General features: G+C 46.3%; 1 protein-coding gene across 1 annotated transcript in view; it reads left to right on the forward strand.

Annotated features, from left to right (window-relative positions):
* Window positions 1–14,485, forward strand: part of DLK1 (delta-like 1 homolog (Drosophila)) — a 20,564-nt gene extending 6,079 nt beyond the window's left edge. The window contains exons 2-5 of the mRNA XM_015424445.1: window positions 1,264–1,327; window positions 3,328–3,458; window positions 6,471–6,615; window positions 13,712–14,485. Coding sequence (XP_015279931.1) covers window positions 1,264–1,327; window positions 3,328–3,458; window positions 6,471–6,615; window positions 13,712–14,441 — 1,070 coding nt within the window. The 3' untranslated portion in view covers window positions 14,442–14,485. The remainder of the gene's footprint in view (window positions 1–1,263; window positions 1,328–3,327; window positions 3,459–6,470; window positions 6,616–13,711) is intronic.
* Window positions 14,486–20,451: the final 5,966 nt, after the last annotated feature.

Consider the following 20,451-nt stretch of genomic DNA (forward strand, 5'->3'; position numbering starts at 1 on the left):
GGGGCCTGGGGATTCCCCGGTTTTACAGCTCATCTCCAGACTGCAGAGATCAGTTCCCCTGGAGAACATGGATGCTTTGGAGGGTGGACTCCATGGCATTGTGTCCCCCAAGGTCCCTGTCCTCCCCAGGCTCCACCCCCAAATCTCCAGGAATTTCCCAACCTGAATCTAGCAACCCTACCTGCCCCAATGGTGGCCAAGGGGGAATCTGGCAACCCTCAAACAAGAACAATAAACTTAGGCCCTGTTCACACGAGGGGTTTTGGGCTGGGAGAGGGACGGATCAGGGCCGCAGCAAACAGGCGCGATCCCACAGCAACATCTGGGAATCGTGCTGCACCCGTCCCCCATCCGTCCCTTCCGCCGAAAAAGCGCACCAAAAAAGAACCACCTAACCGGGTGGTTCAATCAAAAGGGCCGCGGCAAGTGTGGCCGTGGGATCAGCGGCGCGTCCTTGCGCCGGCGCATCCCCGCCCCCCGGCCAAACTGTGCATGCTCGAGCATGCGCAGTTCGGCAGCCTCCCCCTCCCACTCGTCTCTTCCTCCCCGGCATCTGATCGTGCCGGGGAGCAACGGCGTGCAGCTCATGGGATCCGTGGGATCCCACCCGCAGCGTCTCTATTTTGGTGCGGCTCTAAGTAGCTGCACTTTCACCGGTGTTTTCCCTGCCATGTGGCAGGGGCCTTAGTTTGATCCTTGGATCTGTTAAACATCTTCATTATGCTGTATGATAAGTAACTGCTCACCCTCCGCCTCTATAATATATGGACTGGTAATTTCCATTTTTGTTTCTGTCTTGACTCTAATTGGCCTTTCCTGGCAACTAACCCGCCCCTCCCATGTAATGGTTGAGGAAATTCTGTTTCACTGTATCTGACGAAGTGTGCTTGCTGGTCTTAAAGGTGCCACTGGAGTCAGACTTTGTTCTGCTGCTTCAGATCAACATGGCCGCCCACCTGAATCTTGTTACAGGGAGTCTGTTATTGTATCTGTTATCTTATACGTAAAACAATAAACAGATCTTAATGAGGGAAAAGAGTCCCGCATTTGGAGACTGTGTTATTAATAATTCACAAGTTAATAATTCACAAGTTTTAATTAGTATTTTGCCTTCAACTGTTGTTTAGAAAGGTGTGCTGTGTGTGGGTTTTCATAAAGAATGCTATTTTGATGGTCTTCCTTCTAAAACATGGCAAAGGTCTTGTTGCAGGGGTGGTGGTAGTAATGACTTGAAATATTATATCATCAATTTGATTCTTTCAGGGATTGACTGCAAGCCTGGTTGCCATCCACTCTATGGATTTTGTGAAGTTCCCGGTGAATGCAGGTAAATTAACTCGCAACTCTGCTGGCAGAGAGAGAGAGAGTGAAGCTCACATGGTCTCATTTCAGGATCCCTTGGGTTTCAGCTTCGTTTTCAAGGGTTGAATAGTGTGTGAATAATCTGTCTGAAACAGAGATTGTTCTTCAATTAGAATTGTGTGGAGTTTTAAAAATAAATGCGGTCATTCTTGAGTACCTCTAGGAATTAAATTGTAAAGAGCAACGATGTTGGGCTCAGAGACGTGACACTGTGCTTTGGAGGTTCTATTGAACCATTGAGGATTTAGGAGCCTGCGACTCAGGCTGTGTTGGGCCAACACGCACAGGCCCTGTTAGAACTGCAGCCGTTCTGCTGATTGGCTGTTTGAAAGAGGAAATGGCTCCCTCCACCACCCTTCCTGATCAGTTAGGGTTACCAACCTTCAGGTGGTGGCTGGAGATCTCCTGGGATTACAACTGATCCTCTGGGATACAGAGGTCAGTATACCTGGAGACAATGGCCACTTTGAAAGGTGGATTCTATGGCACTCTACCCTGTCAAAGTCCCATCGCCTCCCCAAACCCCGCCCTCAGGTGCCACCCCCAAAATCTCAAAGAATTCCCAACCCGGAGCTGGCAACCCTGTGGATCACCAGTTTTCTACCAAGGGCTGATTCCAGGAGTGAAAATGGCCCTGGAACATTCCAGGGACCCCTCAGCCCAGCAGTTCCAGCAATGGGAGTTAACCTCCTCCATTGCTTCTTCTTTTAAGCTGAAAGCAGTGCAGGAGACAATGGGTGAACTGCCACCAATTAGTATTGTGTTTTTTTTGGGGGGTAGTTTTTTTTTATTTACAAAAATATACATGTACATTTCATCTATTTCGTTTACATAGATATCAGAGTCTTTCCCCTCTTACTTTTTTGTGCCAATTGGGGATATTACTTTTCTGTACCAATTAGTATTGTTAATGGTATGAGCCAAGCAGCCCCTGAAGAATTGGTGGAATTGCTGGGGCTTGGCTGTGCTTAGCCACCAGTGGCACTCTAGGACAGTGGCCCACTGGGAAATTTCCCTGGAAATTAAATGGCCAATCCGCCTGAGGCTACTTCCAACAATTGGGTCAGGGGAAGGGCTCCTTCTGGTAGTGGAGTCCGCCTCTGTTTGCATGTGTGGGTTTTCATTCATCTCTGATGTGCAGGGGGAGTCCTACTTCTATGGCACCTTGCTGGAGCAGGGCGATGTTGTCCAGACTGTTTAAACATCAAAAAGTATGTACAAGACTTTGCACACATGGCGCTTAAAATGTGACACCCCCCCAAAAAAAGCTCTTCTTCTGCAAGTCTTCAGGGTTCACTTCAGAGGAGAAGAGAGCTCTCTATATGCAAAGAAGCCCGTGTGGAGCTCTCCGCTGCAGTGAATAAGATAATCCATATGCCCAAAACTCACATGCGAATGGGTGCACATATGGGGCTCTGAATTGGAGGTAGAAGGTGACCCGCTTGAAACTAAAAAATAAAAGCCAACTTCATCAGATATCTGAAAAAGTTGAAAAAAACATTTAATGGTATTTCTGGAGTGCTTCTGTGTAAAGTGGGGAGCGGCCATGGCTCAGTGGCAGAGCATCTGTTTGGCATACAGAAGGTCCCAGGTTCAATCCCTGGCATCTCCAGTTAAAAGGACCAGGCAGTAGGTAGTGGGAAAGACCTCTACCAGAGACCCTGGAGAGCTGCTGCCAGTCTGAATAGACAATACTAAACTTGATGGACCAGTGGTACGAGGCAGCTTCATGTGTGTGCGTCCATCTCTCTGTGTGTTCCTGTGTTAAAGAACTGATATTCCTTTTGTGTTCTATTTGCTGAAATTATTGTCTTCATTTATTTAAATGTCCGTGTTCAATAGCTGTCCTGAATCATCTCAATCAGTGCTCATATCTTGTGCATTCCAAACCAGAAGCTTGGTGAATGGTGTTGGCAAAAGGGGTCTGACCCGGGCTTAGCACCTGTTGCCTTGTGTCTCTTGCAGGTGCCAACCTGGCTGGCAAGGCCCTCTCTGTGATCGGTGCATCCCTTTCCCAGGTTGCCAGCATGGAGCCTGTGCCAAACCGTGGCAATGCATCTGTGAAGAAGGATGGCTCGGCAGCCTTTGTGACACAGGTTTGCAAGTACTTCCCTTTCTCAGGGCAGAGCTGGGCATGGTTCTCTGATCCTTTTAGTCAGTACTCCCCCTGCCCCATTTTAAGTAGAATGCAGCCTCTATTTAAAGGGGGCGATTAGGAACATAAGACGAGACCTGCTGGATCAGATCAATGGTCCATCTAGTCCAGCATCCTGTCTCACACAGTGGCCAACCAGTTGTTCTGGATGGCCAACAACGGGGCACAGAGGCCAAAGCATTCCCCTGGTGTTGCCTCCTGGCTCTGGGATTCAGAGGATTAGTGCCTCTGAATGCGGAGGTTCCCCTCAGCCACCATGGCTAGTAGCCATTGGTAGACTTATCCTCCATCGATCTATCTAATCCCCCCTTTAAAGCTGTTTATTCCTGTGGCCATCACTACATCCTCTGGCAGTGAATTCCACATTTTAATCACTCTCTGTATAAAGTAGCATTTCCTTTAGTCTGTCCTGAACCTACAGCCCATCAGGTTCATTGGATGCCCTCGTGTTTTAGTATTTTGGAAGAGGGAGAAAAATTTCCCTTTGTATCCATCCCATGCATAATTGTATAGACCACTATCATATCCACCCTTAGTTGTCTCTTTTCTTTTTTGGTGTGGGGAACGAGGGCCTCCAGTGTCTTCCTTAATTATGCATTTGGCCCCAGTGGGAGGAAAAAGACAAGGACCCATATCTTTCTTTACTCTGGGGCAAAGAACATCTGGCAATTTGTATTAATGGCTCTTTTGTGATAAAGAGGGATTTCAAGTCACCAAATAGAGTAGTTACAGCACCACCTGGTGTTGAAAATGTGTAAGAGTTTAAGTATTTTCTTTCGTTTTGGAACAAAGATAACTTTGCAGCAATTCAGGTGATAAATACCCCTCCTATTTAAGCTGTGATAATTGCTACTAATGAGGAATGTCCCTGACCTTCCAACCCTAGAGGAGGACATTTTCATCCATTTTTTAAAAAGAGCTCAAAAGGGGATGGGCACCCAAAAAGGCAGACCTGACCTCTAAAAAGAGGACATCTGGTAGCCCTACTGTAATGTATTCCAGAGAGCTAATGGTATTCGTCTGGACTGATTTCTGTCATCTGAAGGCCAGTTGTAATCAGTGGCATACCACGGGCAGGGCAGTGGGAGCAGTCCACCCTGAATGCAGGCAATAAGGGGGCACATTGTCTGTAGAGAATTTAAAAACAGTAATATTTACCTTAGTGTCCCACCACCCTGGCTTGAAAGAACATGGTTAATTAGGCTAATTAGTGCTGGGCGTGGAAGGGCTGGAGAGGCCGGGATTGCCATCGTTGAGTGCCCTGGGTGAGCACCTCCATCTTGGGGATTTTCAGCCATTGGGATTGCCATCGCTGAGTGCCCTGGGTGAGCCAGAAGACAGCACCTCCATCTTGGGGATTTTCAGCCATGGCTTGGTGGAGGATGCTTCCCTTATTGGACGTGCCGCGCTGAGCAGGCAGAAGTGATGGACGGAGGCCGAGCGGGCAGGGCTGCCACCAAGGGGCAACAAGCGAGGAGTGAATCAGGAGAACAGAAAAGGAAAGAGGAGCGGCGGGAGGGGGAGTTTAAAATTTTTTCCAGGTGTCATTTACGCTAGGTACACCACTGGTTGTAACCAGTGTTCCCTCTAAGCTGAGTTAGTGTGAACTAGCTCACAGTTTTTAGCCTCTGGATGACACATTTTTTGTCTTAGCTCAGGAAGGAGGGCTCCAGAGCAAACTAACTTATGCAGTAGCCAAATCTCCTCGCTCACAACTTTCATGCCAGTAGCTCACAAAATAATTTTTTTGCTCACAAGACTCCACAGCTTAGAGGGAGCATTGGTTGTAACCAGGGCTTTTTTTGTAGAAAAGGCCCAGCAGGAACTCATTAGCATAATAGGCCACACCCAAGAGCAGGAACTCATTAGCATATTAGGCCACACCCCTGACAGCACACCCCTGACAGCACAGCATATTAACATATTAGGCCGCACCCCCATGTTACCAGAGGTGTGGCCATCCAGCCACACCCACCTTTTGCTTCTTATTCTGTTGGCCTTGTTTGTTGTCAAAAACCAGGGCTTTTTTATAGCAGGAACTCCTTTGCATGTTAGGCCACACACCCCTAATGTAGCCAGTCCTAATGAGTTTCTGCTGTTGGGTGTGGCCTATTATGCTAATGCGTTCCTGCTGGGTGTGGCCAACTTAGGAGCCAGCTGGAACTCGTTCCTGTGCGTTCCTGCCCAAAAATAGCCCTGGTTGTAACCCCAGGAGATCTCCAGCCACCAACTGGAGGTTGGCAACCCAAAGTTGCAATCAATTTTTTTAAAGTCTGCTTACCCAGTGGTTATTACAGAAAGTGTGCAGTCCTAAGCAGAGTTGTGTGTGTGTGTGTTAGTTATGTGCTGCTGTCACTTCCAGCTTATGGTGACCCTATGAATTAATGACCTCCAAAACATCCTATTCTTAATAGCTTTGCTCAGGTGGGTCCTGAACTGGCTATTCCTGTTTGGGCATTTTTTGTTTGAGTTCGGTTCGGGTTCGGTTTGGGAACCAAACGAATCCCCAACCCAAACTGAAATGTTCTGGTTCATGCCCATCCCTATACAGTTGCACTCACTCCCACTTCTACCTCCGACTTATATACACCCCTTCCCATAACAGCAGTTCTCTTAAAGAAATACACACCCGTAAGCCACACCCACTTACCTGTCTTTTTTCTGGCAGTCCACGGTATCCGTAAAAATCTCCTTCAACACATTTCAAATGAATTAACTTTCTTCTTGTCCAATCAGCTTTCTTCATTTCCCACCTTTCACAGAGTTACCCTTTTCCAAGTCCACTGAAGGCAATGAATGGGAGTTAGAAATGCATACTAATGGGGAAAAGTATGAGCTTACCTTAAAACACAGTGAGTGTTGTTGTAAAAATCTATAGCTGCTGTCAGTGATGATGGTGAAAAACCTATCTTGTTATCATCAGTTGGTGTTTTTTTTTAAATCTCTAATCCAGCTGTTCATCCGTGCTCTTCAAAACCTTGTATGAATAACTCGACTTGCATAGAAACTGGCGAAGGCGGCAGATATATTTGCTTGTGCATTCAAGGATACGCTGGGAAAGACTGCCACGTGAGAAAGGGGCCCTGTATAGTTAACGGGTAAATATGGATATATTTATGCTTATTATTGGGGGTGGGGTTGCCTTTTGATAAGTTTACACTTCTTTGGGCCTAACGAGGGATGAAGTGGGCAGCCTTGTTTACTGTGATTGTTGAATTTTAATGCTGTTTTAAGTCTAGTATTATTGTATTTTTATTGATGTAAGCCACCCTGAGCCCTGCTTGCATAGAAGGATGGCCTAATAAGTCTAAATTAAGAAAGAAAGAGCAATAGGGAGGTGTGTAGAGCTGAACCCACCTTAGAACAATATGCTTCCTATCCCCGAGGCACTTTATTTCCAGCTTGTAAGACTAGGGTCTAGATAGGGTTGCCACCACCAGGTCTGGAAATACCCAGAGGTCTGAAGGTGGTGCCTTGGAAAGTGGAGTTTAAGGAGGAGAGTGTCAGAACCCACAGCCAACAACGAAGTACACGCATTCAGGAACTGTAATACTTTTATTGCAGAGCTATAGATGCAGTAACATAAGCACTGTTAAGAATGGCGGCAGCCCCATGGGCATAATAGGATATAGGGTATTCGTATGCATCCCCCCCAGAGCACTGGCCAACTAGGCACCCTCCCGCGTGCGGGATAAAGCTTGGAGACCGTTAGGTAGCTAAAGCTGAGAACCAACACTCTCCCATGGCACCTAGGAAAAACCCAGACAATACAACTCCCTCCTGCACATCTGTATAGATAAGCATTTCGGCGCAAAGCAGAACAAGCACAGAAAGGAATGCAGTAGCAATTAACTAGACACAGACCGAGCTCCCCAACCCCCATGGCAGCGTAGCTGACAGAGAGAGGCTTCGGTAAGGTATAATGCCTTTCAGTCCACTTTCTTCCAAAGTTTGGTGTAGTGGTTAGGAGTGCGGACTCTAATCTGGGAAAACCTGGTTGGATTCCCCACTCCTCCACATGCAGCTGCTGGCGTGACCTTGGGTCAGTCACAAGTTCTCTCAGAGCTGTTCTCTCATTAGCAGTTCTCGAAAGAGCTCTCTCAGCCCCACCTACCTCTCAGGGTGTCTGTTATGGGCAGGGGAAGAGAAAGGAGTTTGTAACCAGCTCTGAGCCTCTTTCAGGTAGTGAAGGGTGGGGTATAAATCCAATCTCTTCTTCTCTTCAAAATAGCCATTTTCTGTTAAAGGAATGGAATACATATTTTACATAAATAAATCAGCAATTGATGTAGTCTGGAGATCGGCTGCTATTCTAGGAGATCTCCAGGTCCCACCTAACGATTGGCAGCCCTAGGTCTGGAAGGCCCAGGGTTTGAATCCCCACCCTGCCATGGAAGCTCACCGGGTGACCTTGGGCCAGTTAGTCTCTCTCAGCCTAACCTATGCCACAGGCTCCTTCTTCTAAGGTGGAGGGGAGAACGGTATTTCTAAGACCCTTTAGATCACCGTTGGGAAGGAAAGCAGGAGGTATCTGTACCTACATTAAATAAATATTGGCCTACCTACCTGGGCAGTGTGAACACAGAAAGGCTTACGCAAGGCCTAAATAGTATTATTTCCTTCGGTTAAGGCCTTATGACCAATGTTCCCTCTAAGCAAAAATTCAACTTTGTGAGCTACTGGAATTAAAATTGCGAGCGAGTGATTTGGCTACTGCATCAATTAGTTTACTCTGGAGCCATCCTTCCTGAGCTAAGACAAAAATCTGTAAGCTGGAGGCTAAAAAAATGTGAGCTAGTTTACACTAACTTAGTTTAGAGGGAACATTGCTTATGACTAAATGGAAATGGAGGCAAAAGTGGTATGTTTTTGTCTTTAAAAATGTAATTCTATTTTAAGCTGTTTTTATAGATTTGTAAGTTAGTATGGGTACCAAATTTTAAATTCCATTTATGGCCCATTTTTTCTTCCCAACGGGGACCCGAAGAGGCTTACAACATTATTATCTCCTGCTCCATTTTATCTCCACAACATCCCTGTGAGGTAAGATAGGATGAGAATTTGTGGCTGACCCAAGGCCCAGCAAGCATCTGTTTTATTTATTTTTTAAAAATTATGTATTTATTGTTTCTGCTATTTGTAGTCTGCCTTTCTCACTTGAACTCAAGACAGACTTGAACTCAAGACAGTGAGTCAATACAACCAATGGGATGTGACATTCAATAACGCAGTGGGATTAGGGTTGTAGAACCAACCAGAAATCTAAACACAGAGCTGAAGCAAAATCTGATTATTAGCATGACACATTAAACATTGCAAAAATTGCACAGTTAGATCCTATTTAGAGTAAGCTGTACAGAGTCGTATAAACCACCACCCTCAATAGTTTATCCAAGTAATCTTGTGGATAATTTTATACAGTGTAGCCCTATTAAGGTAAAGGTAAAGGTTCCCTTGCTCGAAAGCCAGTTGAATCCGACTCTAGGGTTGTGGTGCTCATCTCCGTTTCAAAGCCAAAGAGCCAGCGCTGTCTGAAGATGTTTCCGTGGTCATGTGGCCGGCATGACTAGACACCGAGGTGCACGGAAACCTGTTACCTTCCCACCGAAGTGGTACCTATTTATCTACTTGCAATGTCTTGCTTTCGAACGGCTAGGTTGGCAGGAGCTGGAACTAGAGATGGGAGCTCACTCCATCATGTTGCACCCGGGTATCGAACTGCTGAACTACTGACTTTCCACAGCCTGCAGTTCAGCGTCTTAACCACTTGAGCCACCGCAGCTCCTATTGCCTGTGGAGAAAAGTCCACTTGAAGAATTCAGGCAGGCCGTTCCATAAGGTGGGGCCGCAGACATACAGGCAGATGTTGATTTTTGCCCATTTGCAGGCTGGCACCTGCAAAAGGCCCTATTCAGATGAGCAAAGCAGTCGTGGCCGAGTATAGGGGGAGAGAATATGAGGTTCGAAGGCCTTGAAGCTTTGTATGTGACAGCCAGTATTTTAAATTGAGCCCAGCAACTGGGCAGCCAGTGGAGTTAATGCAGAATTGGAGCATTATGCCTGCTCTGCCTAGCTTCCAGTAATAGAAGAAGAAGAGTAGGTTTTAATACCTTGCTTTTCTCTATCTTAAGGAGTCTCAAAGCGGCTTACAATCATCTTTCCCTTCCCCTCCCCACTGTTAGCAGAGTGTAGATGTGGGGTAAAAAGGAGCACAAGCTGTTTAAAGAATTAAGTCGGTTTATTAAGAAGAGAACAAAATTTGTAAGGAGGAGGAGAGAGAGGTCTAACTGTCTAACTAGGAGGGAGTCTGCAGAGAAGCCGCTCTCAGCAGGAGCAGGAAGACGATCTAACTGAGCCAATCAGAAGACAGGAAGGAGACTCTTTGAAAATAACAGGAAGTCCCTAATCTCACTTTGGTAACTAGTTGTCCCCCTGCAGGATGTTCTTGTCCTCTTCTCTATCTGTGCACAATAGAACTTGTGTGTTCCATCGCCCACAACAGGCACCCTGTGAGGTAGGTGGGGCTGAGAGAGCTCTGAGAGAACTGTGACTGGCAATGTTCCCTCTAAGCTGTGGAGTCTTGTGAGCAAAAATTCTACTTTGTGAGCTACTGGCATTAAAGTTGAGAGCGAACGATTTGGCTGCTGCATAAATCAGTTTGCTTTGGGCCATCCTTCCTGGGCTAAGACAAAAATGTGTGAGCCGGAGGCTAAAAAACTGTGAGCTAGCTCACACTAACTCAGCTTAGAGGGAACACTGGTGACTGGCCCAAGGTCACCCAGCAGGCTTCATGTGGAGGAGTGGGGAATCAAACCTGGTTCTCCAGATTAGAGTCCCCTGCTCTTAACCACTACACTGCTATGGCTCTCATAGCCAAGCTGCGGCATTCTGCACCAGCTGGAGTTTCTGAATTGATTTTGAGGGGAGGCTATTCCATGACAGGATGAGGGATTCAATACTGGATGCTAATCTGACACTCTAACCACTACGCCCTGCTGGCTTTTAGGAGGGTTACAAGTGCAATCAGTGGATGCATAATCAAACATGAGCCGTCGTCGGATTGAAGTATTGAGCATGCTCGTATTGCGGAATATAAGTTTACAGAGAGGGTTGACCTTTAATTTGTGGGCCATTAGACTCATTGTTAACTGTCCTGCTAATGTTAACAATATAGAGTTGGCTTTCCTGAGGCCAGGGAAGGTGGAAGAAAACAATGAGGTTTTTAGAGGGGGGGGGGATGTGAATATAATGGTTCCGTTATAGCACGGGTTATGAACAAAGCACTTTAAAAAAATGAAATGTTCAACTCAGCCTACAGCGAAGCCAGACAAATTGGATTCGAATCCATTTAGCCATGTTGTCATTAGTCCAAAGGTTTGCATTTATAACTGCCTCGATACTGTGAGCACTGGCACAGAAACGTTTTCCAGAAAGGCTGGTGCAGGGAGGAAACTTGCCAGCTCACGGAGAGCCACTGTGGTGTAATGCTCAGCGGTGTTTATCAGCTTCATTTGGGCCTAGGGTTCTAGGCTGTGCCCGGGAACTGGGAGGGGGTTCGGGGTGGGGGACATGTGGAGTGTGTGCCACTACATCACTTCCAGGTTTTGGAGAGTAGAAACTAGGGTTGGCAGCTCCGGGTTGGGGGAGATTTTGGGGGTGGAGCCTGGGAAGGATGGGGTTTGAGGAGAGGAGGGATCTCAGTGGGGTGTGATGTCATACAGCCCGCCTTCCAAAGCATCCATTTTCTCCAGGGGAACTGATCGCTGTAACCTGGAGGCCAGTTGGAATTCCAGATCTCCGGCCACCCCCTGGAGACTGGCAACCCTACCAGAAACTCTACGGTTTCCCCCCCAGAACCGAAACAGTGGTGCACAGGATGCCTTTAAAAAAACCAAACAGAATTATCCCATTGCTACTTGGAGCGGAGGTGGGCAAGGATGGCGGCCAGCCCTATTTACACCCTGCTTTTCTCGCCGGTGGGTACCCAAAGCAGCTTCCCCTCATTCTCCTCTCCTCTCCGTTTTATCCTCATGAAAACCCGGTGAGGCTGAGAATGTGTGACTGGCCCAAGGTCACCCAGCAAGCTTCTCAGGCCGAGTAGGGGATTGAACCTGCATCTCCCAGTTCCTGTTCTGATAGACTAACTGCTACATTATACACTGTGCCTTTGCCCTGAGCTGGATAGCCCAGACTGGCCCGATCTCATCAGATCTTGGAAGCTAAGCAGGGTCGGCCCTGGCTAGTAAATGGATGTGAGACCTCCAAGGAATACCAGGGTCGTGACACAGAGGCAGGCAATGGCAAACCATCACTGAACGTCGCTTGCCTTGAAAACCCTACAAGGTTGCCCTGAGTCACCTGTGACTTGACGGCACTTCCCACCACCTCCATGCACGATGCCTTTACAACCTGGCTGGTGTTTCCAAAAAGCAGAATGGCCAGAAGGCTTTCTTATCCAGGATGCCAATCCCCAGCCAGTGGCCAGGAGGGAGCTGGCAGCCCGAGCCAAGCCACGCCCACCTGGGAGAGCTGGTCTGATCAAGAGTTGGAGCTGGGCCAGTTGAAGAAGGCCACGAGGATCAGGAAGCACCACCTCTTGTTAGGGGAAGCTTACACTTTATCTCCTAAAGTAAAAAAAGATGAGTAAGGCGGACTATAGATTAGTAACATAACCGTTGCTGCCATCCTTAAGTATTAGTTTTCAGCTAGCTAGCACTTATGATATCGGATTGTTTTCTGATGGTTTTACCTGTGTTACAATTGTTTTATGTTTTGTCTTTTGTAAGCCGCCCTGAGCCTGCTTTGGCGGGGAGGGCGGGGTTGTGCTGCCCCCAGTCAGCGTTATCTGTAGTTTAGTAAAACTGCACTGTAACTTTAAGACGTGATGCTCCTGGGAATTGTAGTTCACAGTTAGGGGTCCCAGAAGCTTCCCTCTGACTGGCTCATTAAGAGCAATTTCCTGAGCTCAGAGGCGCAAAGATAGGAGTTTTATGGTTCTTTTCCGTTTCTTTGTCCATCAACCCATACTGCAAGGAGAGGGGAAGTCCATCTCTTTCTCACTGTCCTGTTCACAAATTGAATACATTAAATAAATAAATAAAAGCCATTGCCTAAAGGCCTACCGGGGCATAGTAGGTAGAGAGTGTCAGATTCGAATCTGGAAGACTGAGGTTCGGCTCTCCACTTTGCCATGGAAGCTGCCTGGGTGATCTTGAGCCAATCTCTCCCTCTGTCTCTCCCTCTCTCTGTCTCCGGCCCGGTCTGCATTTAGCATTTGCTCCATTTTACCAAACCCACACTGGAACAGAAAAGGATGTGGCTCAAAACCACGTTCAAATACCCTTACTGACTGCAGAGTCATCCCTGAATGGCCATAAAACAGCCGTAAATCTATGCAGACAGTTACCGTAAAACCGAGAGATCAAAGGAAGTGAGACCGGCATGTAGTCCGGAGTCACTGCCATAAAATCCGACAATCCAAGTGAAAGTGGCATGTAATGTAGGGGGGAAATTCTGTTCCAGCTGGGTTTGATAAAACAACGGAGCAAATGCTAGAGGCAGAATGGGCCTTTGTCTCTCAGCCTCTCAGGGTTGTGAGGATAAAGCGGAGTAGGAGACTGCTTTGGGACATCATTGGGGAGAAAAGTGGAGTATCTAAATAAATGAATAAATTCAACATTCTTGTGTCACAGAGACCCGTAACCCCATTCAGTTTTGGCCCTCTAACCCCACGTAAGGGGCATGTGCAGCACCTGAAGTCCTCCCAGTACATGTCGCCACTGAACTGTGTGAAGAGGGTGATGCGTGTGCTTTCCTGTGTGCATTTGGTTTACATGAGTGCATACTCTTAACAAAGCCCCCTCTATGTGTACCAAAGCTGTGAAATACTCTTCTGGGCCTTTTTGTATAAAATGGAGAGACAGTGTATTGGGAGGATCATGGCTGGTGCACTCTCAGCTTATGTGTGGTTGGAGCGCCAAGATGGAACATTTGAAAAGGGCTATTTTCCTGCATTGTGCAGGGGGTTGGGCTAGATGACCCTGGCGGTCCCCTCCAACCCTGTGATTCTGTCTCCACAGGATCGAGGTAAGCCTCCATTGGGATAAGGATGACTGTGGGTTAAGGCAGGAAAGCCACATGAACACAAACTGGTTGTAAATACTTTTTGGAATCCCCCCCCCTTTTGAACTGCAGTTCTCCCTGCAAGAACGGTGGCACCTGTGTGGATGATGATGGCTTCGCACCCCGACCCTCCTGCCTGTGTCTTCCTGGCTTTGCCGGCATGTCTTGTGAAACGGAGGCAGACCCCTGCGAGTCGAACCCGTGTCAGAATGGAGGAAGGTGTACCAACATCAGCGGGGGCTTCAGCTGTCAATGCCCTGCTGGGTACGGAGGTGTGTTCTGCGGCAGCCCCGTCACATTCTGTGCCAGCAACCCATGCGCCAATGGCGGGACGTGTCATGAACACCCGGAAGGAGGTTTCGAATGTCTTTGCAAGCCACACTTTGTCGGGGTCACCTGTGCTTCTCGCCACAGAAATGCCAGTGGGATCACGCTGGCCAAACACAAGCAGAATCACCACCTGCACGTGAAAGTTTCCCACAGACCGTTTCGTCCACAAGAACAGGATGTCCTGACCATAAGAGAGACCATTGAAAACAGGCCCTCCTTCCTCAATAAGAGCCAGGTCATTTGCTTCATCGTCTTGGGCTTGCTGACATGTCTCATCGTGCTGGGAACTGCGGGGATTGTGTTTTTTTCCAAGTTTGAAATGTGGCTCGCAAACGCCCGATACACCCACCTGGTGCGTAAGGAGCGGGATTGCTACCTGAAGGCCAATGAGGGCGAGAACCTTTCAGTGAACATCATTTTCCCCGAGAAAATCAAACTGACCGACTACTCTAAGAACTATACAGCCATCTAGTTTCTACCCACCGCTTTTTGTTTTAACCCCAACCAGTCAAGGTAGTATCGTTCTTGTCGTAGCGGTGGCTGGCTTTTCATGTTTGTTTATGGAAATGTTTGCTGGCTTTGGGGACCAGCTGATGAACCAGGAACAGGTTTTATTTGTGTCTCCCAGAGAATGACTCTGTTCCAGTTTTTTTTTAAAGAAGAGAGTTCAGAATCATATTGGGTTGGATACAGCTTGGTGTTTTCATGGGCATAAGGATTTCCGTCCACAGCGCATGAGTTTTGTGACTCCCACTTTCCATGATACCTGAAGACAGCCTGTGAAATCGTGCTCCTGGCAGAGAGGGCAACCCCTCAGGAAGACTATTTGGGGGGTCATTTGGGGCTGCTGAGGGAAGGGGGAGCCACAGACGTTCTGCTCCATGAGTACGATGCACTTAGACATGAGGAACTGCTGCACTGGAACCAACCTCCTGCAAACCAATGAATCTTAATTTCCTTTTTTAAAAAATAAAAAAGTTAGGTGAGCCTTTGTAATATAAGACAACGGTTGTCATCGTATCGTGGTGCATGCTTTGCCATTGTGGTTCTTCAGTGTCACTTCTCAGTGCTTATTTCTAATAAACAGTGATTAAGGGCTACGTAAAGTTTCCTTCTTCGGGAGCATTGGTTATGCTTCATGGGCATTGACATGGGCATTACCTTCACGGGCATGACCTTTGGTCTGATTTTGGTATGGATGAGGCTGATGCCTGGATGATGGACATGGTCCTCTTTATTCAGTCATATTCATAATTCAGCATTTGACACAGCTGGGGTGCGCAAATTAAATTAAAGATAAAATACAATAAATTGAAATTAAATTACCTCCAGTGAGCTTCAAAGACAGGTAGGGCAGTGGGTGGTGAGCTTGTCCACCCCAACCCACGTGGCCAGGCACTTCGTGGGGGGGGGGGGGGGCACAACCTTGTGCCCCCGTCCCCCCCCCCCCCCCGGCCGAAGGAAGGAAGGAGATTATCCTTTGGGCCGGCACAGTGGCAACCTGAAGCGGCATAGCTTAAACAAGTTATGTAAAAATTTAAAAAGGGAAGATTGGGGGGGGGGCATAGAAGACGTGTTAGGAGGCGCCACATGCTGTGCCCTCCTCTGGCTACGGCTCTGATTTGACAATAGATGTTCCATGTGGAGGTGTGTACACACAATGGCCTGGTTCTGCCTTCTGCACAAAGAACAGGTGGATCTGGATGAGTGCCTACATCACCTGTTGATTTAGAGGTGTGGTGGAGGGAAGGAGCTATGTGCTGGAGCTTCCGCCATGTGGCCTAGAGCATCAACCTGGTGAAATGTCTAAGCGGGATCACAGGTGTTCCCCCACATACAGTCCATGTGGCAAGGAAAGATTCTTTTCCATCATTGTTCTCTGAAATTTGGAGGGCATGTGCTTCACCACTGAGCTAGGCCAGTTTGGTGTAGTGGTTAAGTGTGCCGACTCTAATCTGGGAGAACCGGGTTTGATTCCCCACTCCTCCACTTGCACCTGCTGATGTGACCTTGGGTCAGTCACAAGCTCTGGCACAGCTGTCCTTGGAAAAGAGCAGTTTGTGTCAGAGCTCTCTCAGCCCCACCCACCTCACAGGGTGTCTGTTGTGGGGAGGGGAAGGGAAAGGACTTTGTAAGCCGCTCTGAGACACCTTTGGGTAGTGAAGGGTGGGGTATAAATCCAATCTTTTCTTCTTCTTCTTCCTTCACAACATGGCTGGGTCTTGTAGATTTAGGTGGTCCATAGCATCAGTTATTACCATGCTAAGTACACACTATAGAAGAAGAGGAGGAGTAGGTTTTTATACCCGCTTTTCTCTCCCCTAAGGAATCTCAAAGTGACTTACAATCTCCTTTCCCTTCCTCTCCCCACAACAGAGACCTTGTGAGGTAGGTGGGGCTGAGAGAGCTCTGAAAGGACTGTGACTGGCCCCAAGGTCACCCAGCAGGCTTCAGGTGGAGGAGGAGTGGGGAATCAAACCCAGTTCTCCAGATTAGAGTCTGCTGCTCTTAACCAGTCTACCATGCTGGCTCTATAGCTTGTTTATGTGAACCTCAAAGCTATGGGACTGATGCAGAGATTGATGTGGTACAAGAGCTCATGACTTTTGCCCCTAAGCTCAAGGTTTTTGTGTTGTTTTGGGAGCGTCAGGTGTTTTCATTTCACTCATTATTAATCCCATTAAGTGTTTTTAGCCTAAGGAATGGAACGGATAAATTACCATCCAGAAGCGGCTTCCCCCGCTCCTGCTCCTCCTCCTCTCCCACCAGCAGTTCAGCAGAACTGACTGAAGCAGTGGTGGCCAGACAGCCAATCCGCAGGAGGATGGGAGGAGACGATCTCTCCCTCCCCCTTTCCCTCTCCCCCTCTTCCCTGGCAGCCTTAGACACTGTTGCGCCATGCCTTGGTGTAACCTTGGGAAATGCTTGTGTCAAGCATCCTGTGAACTACCGTGTTTCCCCGAAAATAAGACACTGTCTTATATTTATTTTTTCTCAAGAAGACACATTAGGGCTTATACCACAAATGCATACCCTGTTTCCCCGAAAATAAGACCTACCCCAATAATAAGCCCTAGCAGGATTTCTATGCATTTGTGGTATAAGCCCTAATGTGTCTTCTTGAGAAAAAATAAATATAAGACAGTGTCTTATTTTCGGGGAAACACGGTAGAAATCCTGCTAGGGCTTATTATTGGGGTAGGTCTTATTTTCGGGGAAACGGTATATTTCCCAGGATGCGTCAGGGCATAGTAGGCTTGCCAACTTCCAGGTGGGTATAGCAACTCGAGCTGCAGTGTTAGGAAAGTCAAGTAACTAATAAATATACACTGCAAGAAACTTTTGTAAATTAATGTGTTCTGTTTATAATTAACATTCTATAAAGTGCACTGTGTATTCTTATAATATCCTAATCAGGTGTATATATTCAGTACATTTGGTATAACAATAACAGACATGGTAGTTGTTATATTGTATGAACTGTATATTATTGTTATATTGAATGTACTGAATTAGAATGTTATAAGAATACACAATTATATATTATTGTTATATTGAATGTACTGAATTAGAATGTTATAAGAATACACAACGTACTTTATAGAATGTTAATTATGAGCAGAACACATTAATTTACAAAAGTTTCTTGCAGTGTTTATTTATTCGTTACTTGAACCTCCAGGTGGGGACCGGAGATCTCCCAGAATTACAACTGATCTATCTCCAGAGTATAAAAATCGCTTATCTGTTTATTATTTATTTACTTAAAACATTTACTCCACTTCTCCTGAAGAAAATGGCTGCTTTGGAAAGCGGACTGCATGAGATAATAACCTCCTGAGGTCCCTTCCCTCCCTAGATCCTGGTCTCCCCAGATACTTGGATCTGAGGCCCTGGGAAAAGAGGGCAGAGACCATATTACACCCTCCCCATCAGCTGCCTGGCCAGCCACCTGCCTTGCTGGAAAACTGAATGTCACTTTCCCAAGCTTGGTTCTTAATGGGGTGGGGGCGGAGAAGTTAGGGAGGAAAGGAAGGCAATCTCCTATTTGGATATTCATTTGCTTTGGAAGAGCCCCATTCATATTTTCATTCATTTTTGGTATCCTAACTGGTAAAATGGATGGGGTGTTTTTGAATCACTGTCAAATGCTTGACAGAGAGAAAGAGAAGTTCATTGCGTATGGCCAAAGGCCGTTACAATCAAAAGAGCACACACATGTGCTTCAGAAGAACATAAAGCACAGGAATGAACAGAAGTGACAATGAAAATGTTTTAATTAGATTTAAAAGCTATAGAAAACCCTAGACCAAAGACACCAAGCCATTAGATGTACCTCAGTGGTATAGGCTTCAAGCATGACTACAGACCGAATTTTCATGGGAGCCAAGGTATACAATGATACCCAGTAGGTAACTTGGATTTGAGGTCCCGGGAAAGGGGGAGAGATTGTCTGACTGGTCAGCCACCTGCCTTACTGGACAGCTGACCACTGCCTTCCCAAGCTTCGTGCCACAAAACAGTAAGTAGTAGGCTTAATGGAGTAGGGTGGAAGAGAAGGGAGAAAGAAGAGAAGGGTGACCACCAATTCTGATATTCATTTGCTTGGGGAAAAGGCTCGGATGTTTTCAACCATTTTTGGTATCCTAAGGGATAAAATGAATGGGCCTTTTTTTTTTTTGATCACTTCATCAAACAAATGCTTATCTGTAGTCTAAATGTAGGTGCAAAAACTATAATAAGCACCCAGGCGTAGTCTGGGTCCATTTGACTTTGGCAGCAGCACCAGCAGGTTTGGAAATAAGTGAGGAGACCTTGCCCAAATAGATTAACAGAAAAGCAAATCAACGAAAGTGTCAACTTGAATGTCAGATTGAATGTAATATTCCTATATAGGATTGGTTCCTGAGAAAAGACCAGAGGTCTGAAACAAATATCCGGGAAAAAGTGTTGAAAGAGAGATACAGATTGATTTAATTTGGAGCAGACTGCTTTTGAGAATACAAGACTGTTAGACGGAGATAGACTGAGAGAGTCTGGAGCAGACTACTATATGAAATCTTATCGACCTTTGTATTTTTTCTATGAAGGAATAAGTGGTTGTTGTTGGATTTTTAAAATTGTAATTCAGCAGAGTTAAAATAGCTTAGCAATGCCAGAGTAAAATAATCAGACTCAGAGTCCATGTGTGTTTAAAATAGAAAAGTTTTACTACATCCTAGCATAGGGAAAGGGTAACTGGGATGAAAATAACAGCACAGCTAAATAGCTACATCCTCACTCTACAAAGGACAACACTAGAAGAGCTAGCAATGGCTTCTCTTACTTCTTCAGAACAGAACACAAAGACGGGAAGAGGAGCCATAAAATGCTAAAATACTTTGACACTTTGCTTCCAATGAAACTCCTAGATCAGGGATGGTTTTCCTGGGCTTGCAGTTCTAAACTAGCATTGGCTTATATAAAAGCATGTGATTTCCTGTGACAACACAAACAGACATTTAACCCCATATATATTGAGTGTTTTTAACATATAACACCCAACAGTTGTTGTTTATTACCAGACACTAAATGATGTTATGGCTTTAATCTAGTCTCTTCTGTTATTGTATTGTTCTGTGGGCATCTAGCACACATCTGTATAATATTGCATAACCATAGGGATGGACCTGACAGGCAGTTGAGTGGCTGTGGACCTTTTGAAGAGCGATGTCATCTTGCACTGTTGAATGTGAATATCTGAATAGAGGAAGGTGCCTTATAGCGAGTCAGACCATCGGGCTGTCTCCTCTGCTTGGCAGCAGTTCTTCAAAGTCTTAGGCAAACGTCTCTCCCACCTGAGATCCTTTTAATTGAATGTGGGGTCTTTGTCATCCAAACCATGTACACCTACTATAAGGTTATGGCTTTTCAGCATAAAACCATGGCTTTGTGTCCTCACTCTGGACTACTATTCCCTAGGAGGAATGAGCTTTCCAGCCTTCTGGCTTCGCTTGAAACAGTTCTAGTGGAATAAAACTGTTCCTTTAAAAATCAATCTGTACCAACATCATTGCAGCCATGTACTTGCTGGTTCTATCAGAGCCCATCACTCTCAATGCTTTTAATGGAGGGGGGAAATATTATAGGTTGCTCCTCTGTACTTGCGTGCTATGCATGGGTCCTGTTTGGGTAGTATATCCAATTCCTCCATATAGAAGATGTGCATGTTCTGGTGTCACTCCTTCCAGAAATCAGCAGGGAGAAGACAGACGAGGGCATTCACACATCCACTTTTTCCTGCTTTTCGTGACATGGAACGCAGCACGGGTCATTTTGCAATGAATGGTCTTGAACTCTCTTGCGTGTCATAGTTTATTTGATCTTTTTATAACCCATATTTCTTCTCAAATAGGGACTCAGCAAACTGATGCTTTACATGAATATGCATGCCGTTCACCAAGTTTCTATCTTCAGGATCCATCACCCATGCTAAATATACA

The sequence above is a fragment of the Gekko japonicus genome, unplaced genomic scaffold (assembly GCF_001447785.1).
Source record: "Gekko japonicus isolate JY-2015 unplaced genomic scaffold, Gekko_japonicus_V1.1 scaffold44, whole genome shotgun sequence".
NCBI lineage: Eukaryota > Metazoa > Chordata > Lepidosauria > Squamata > Gekkonidae > Gekko > Gekko japonicus.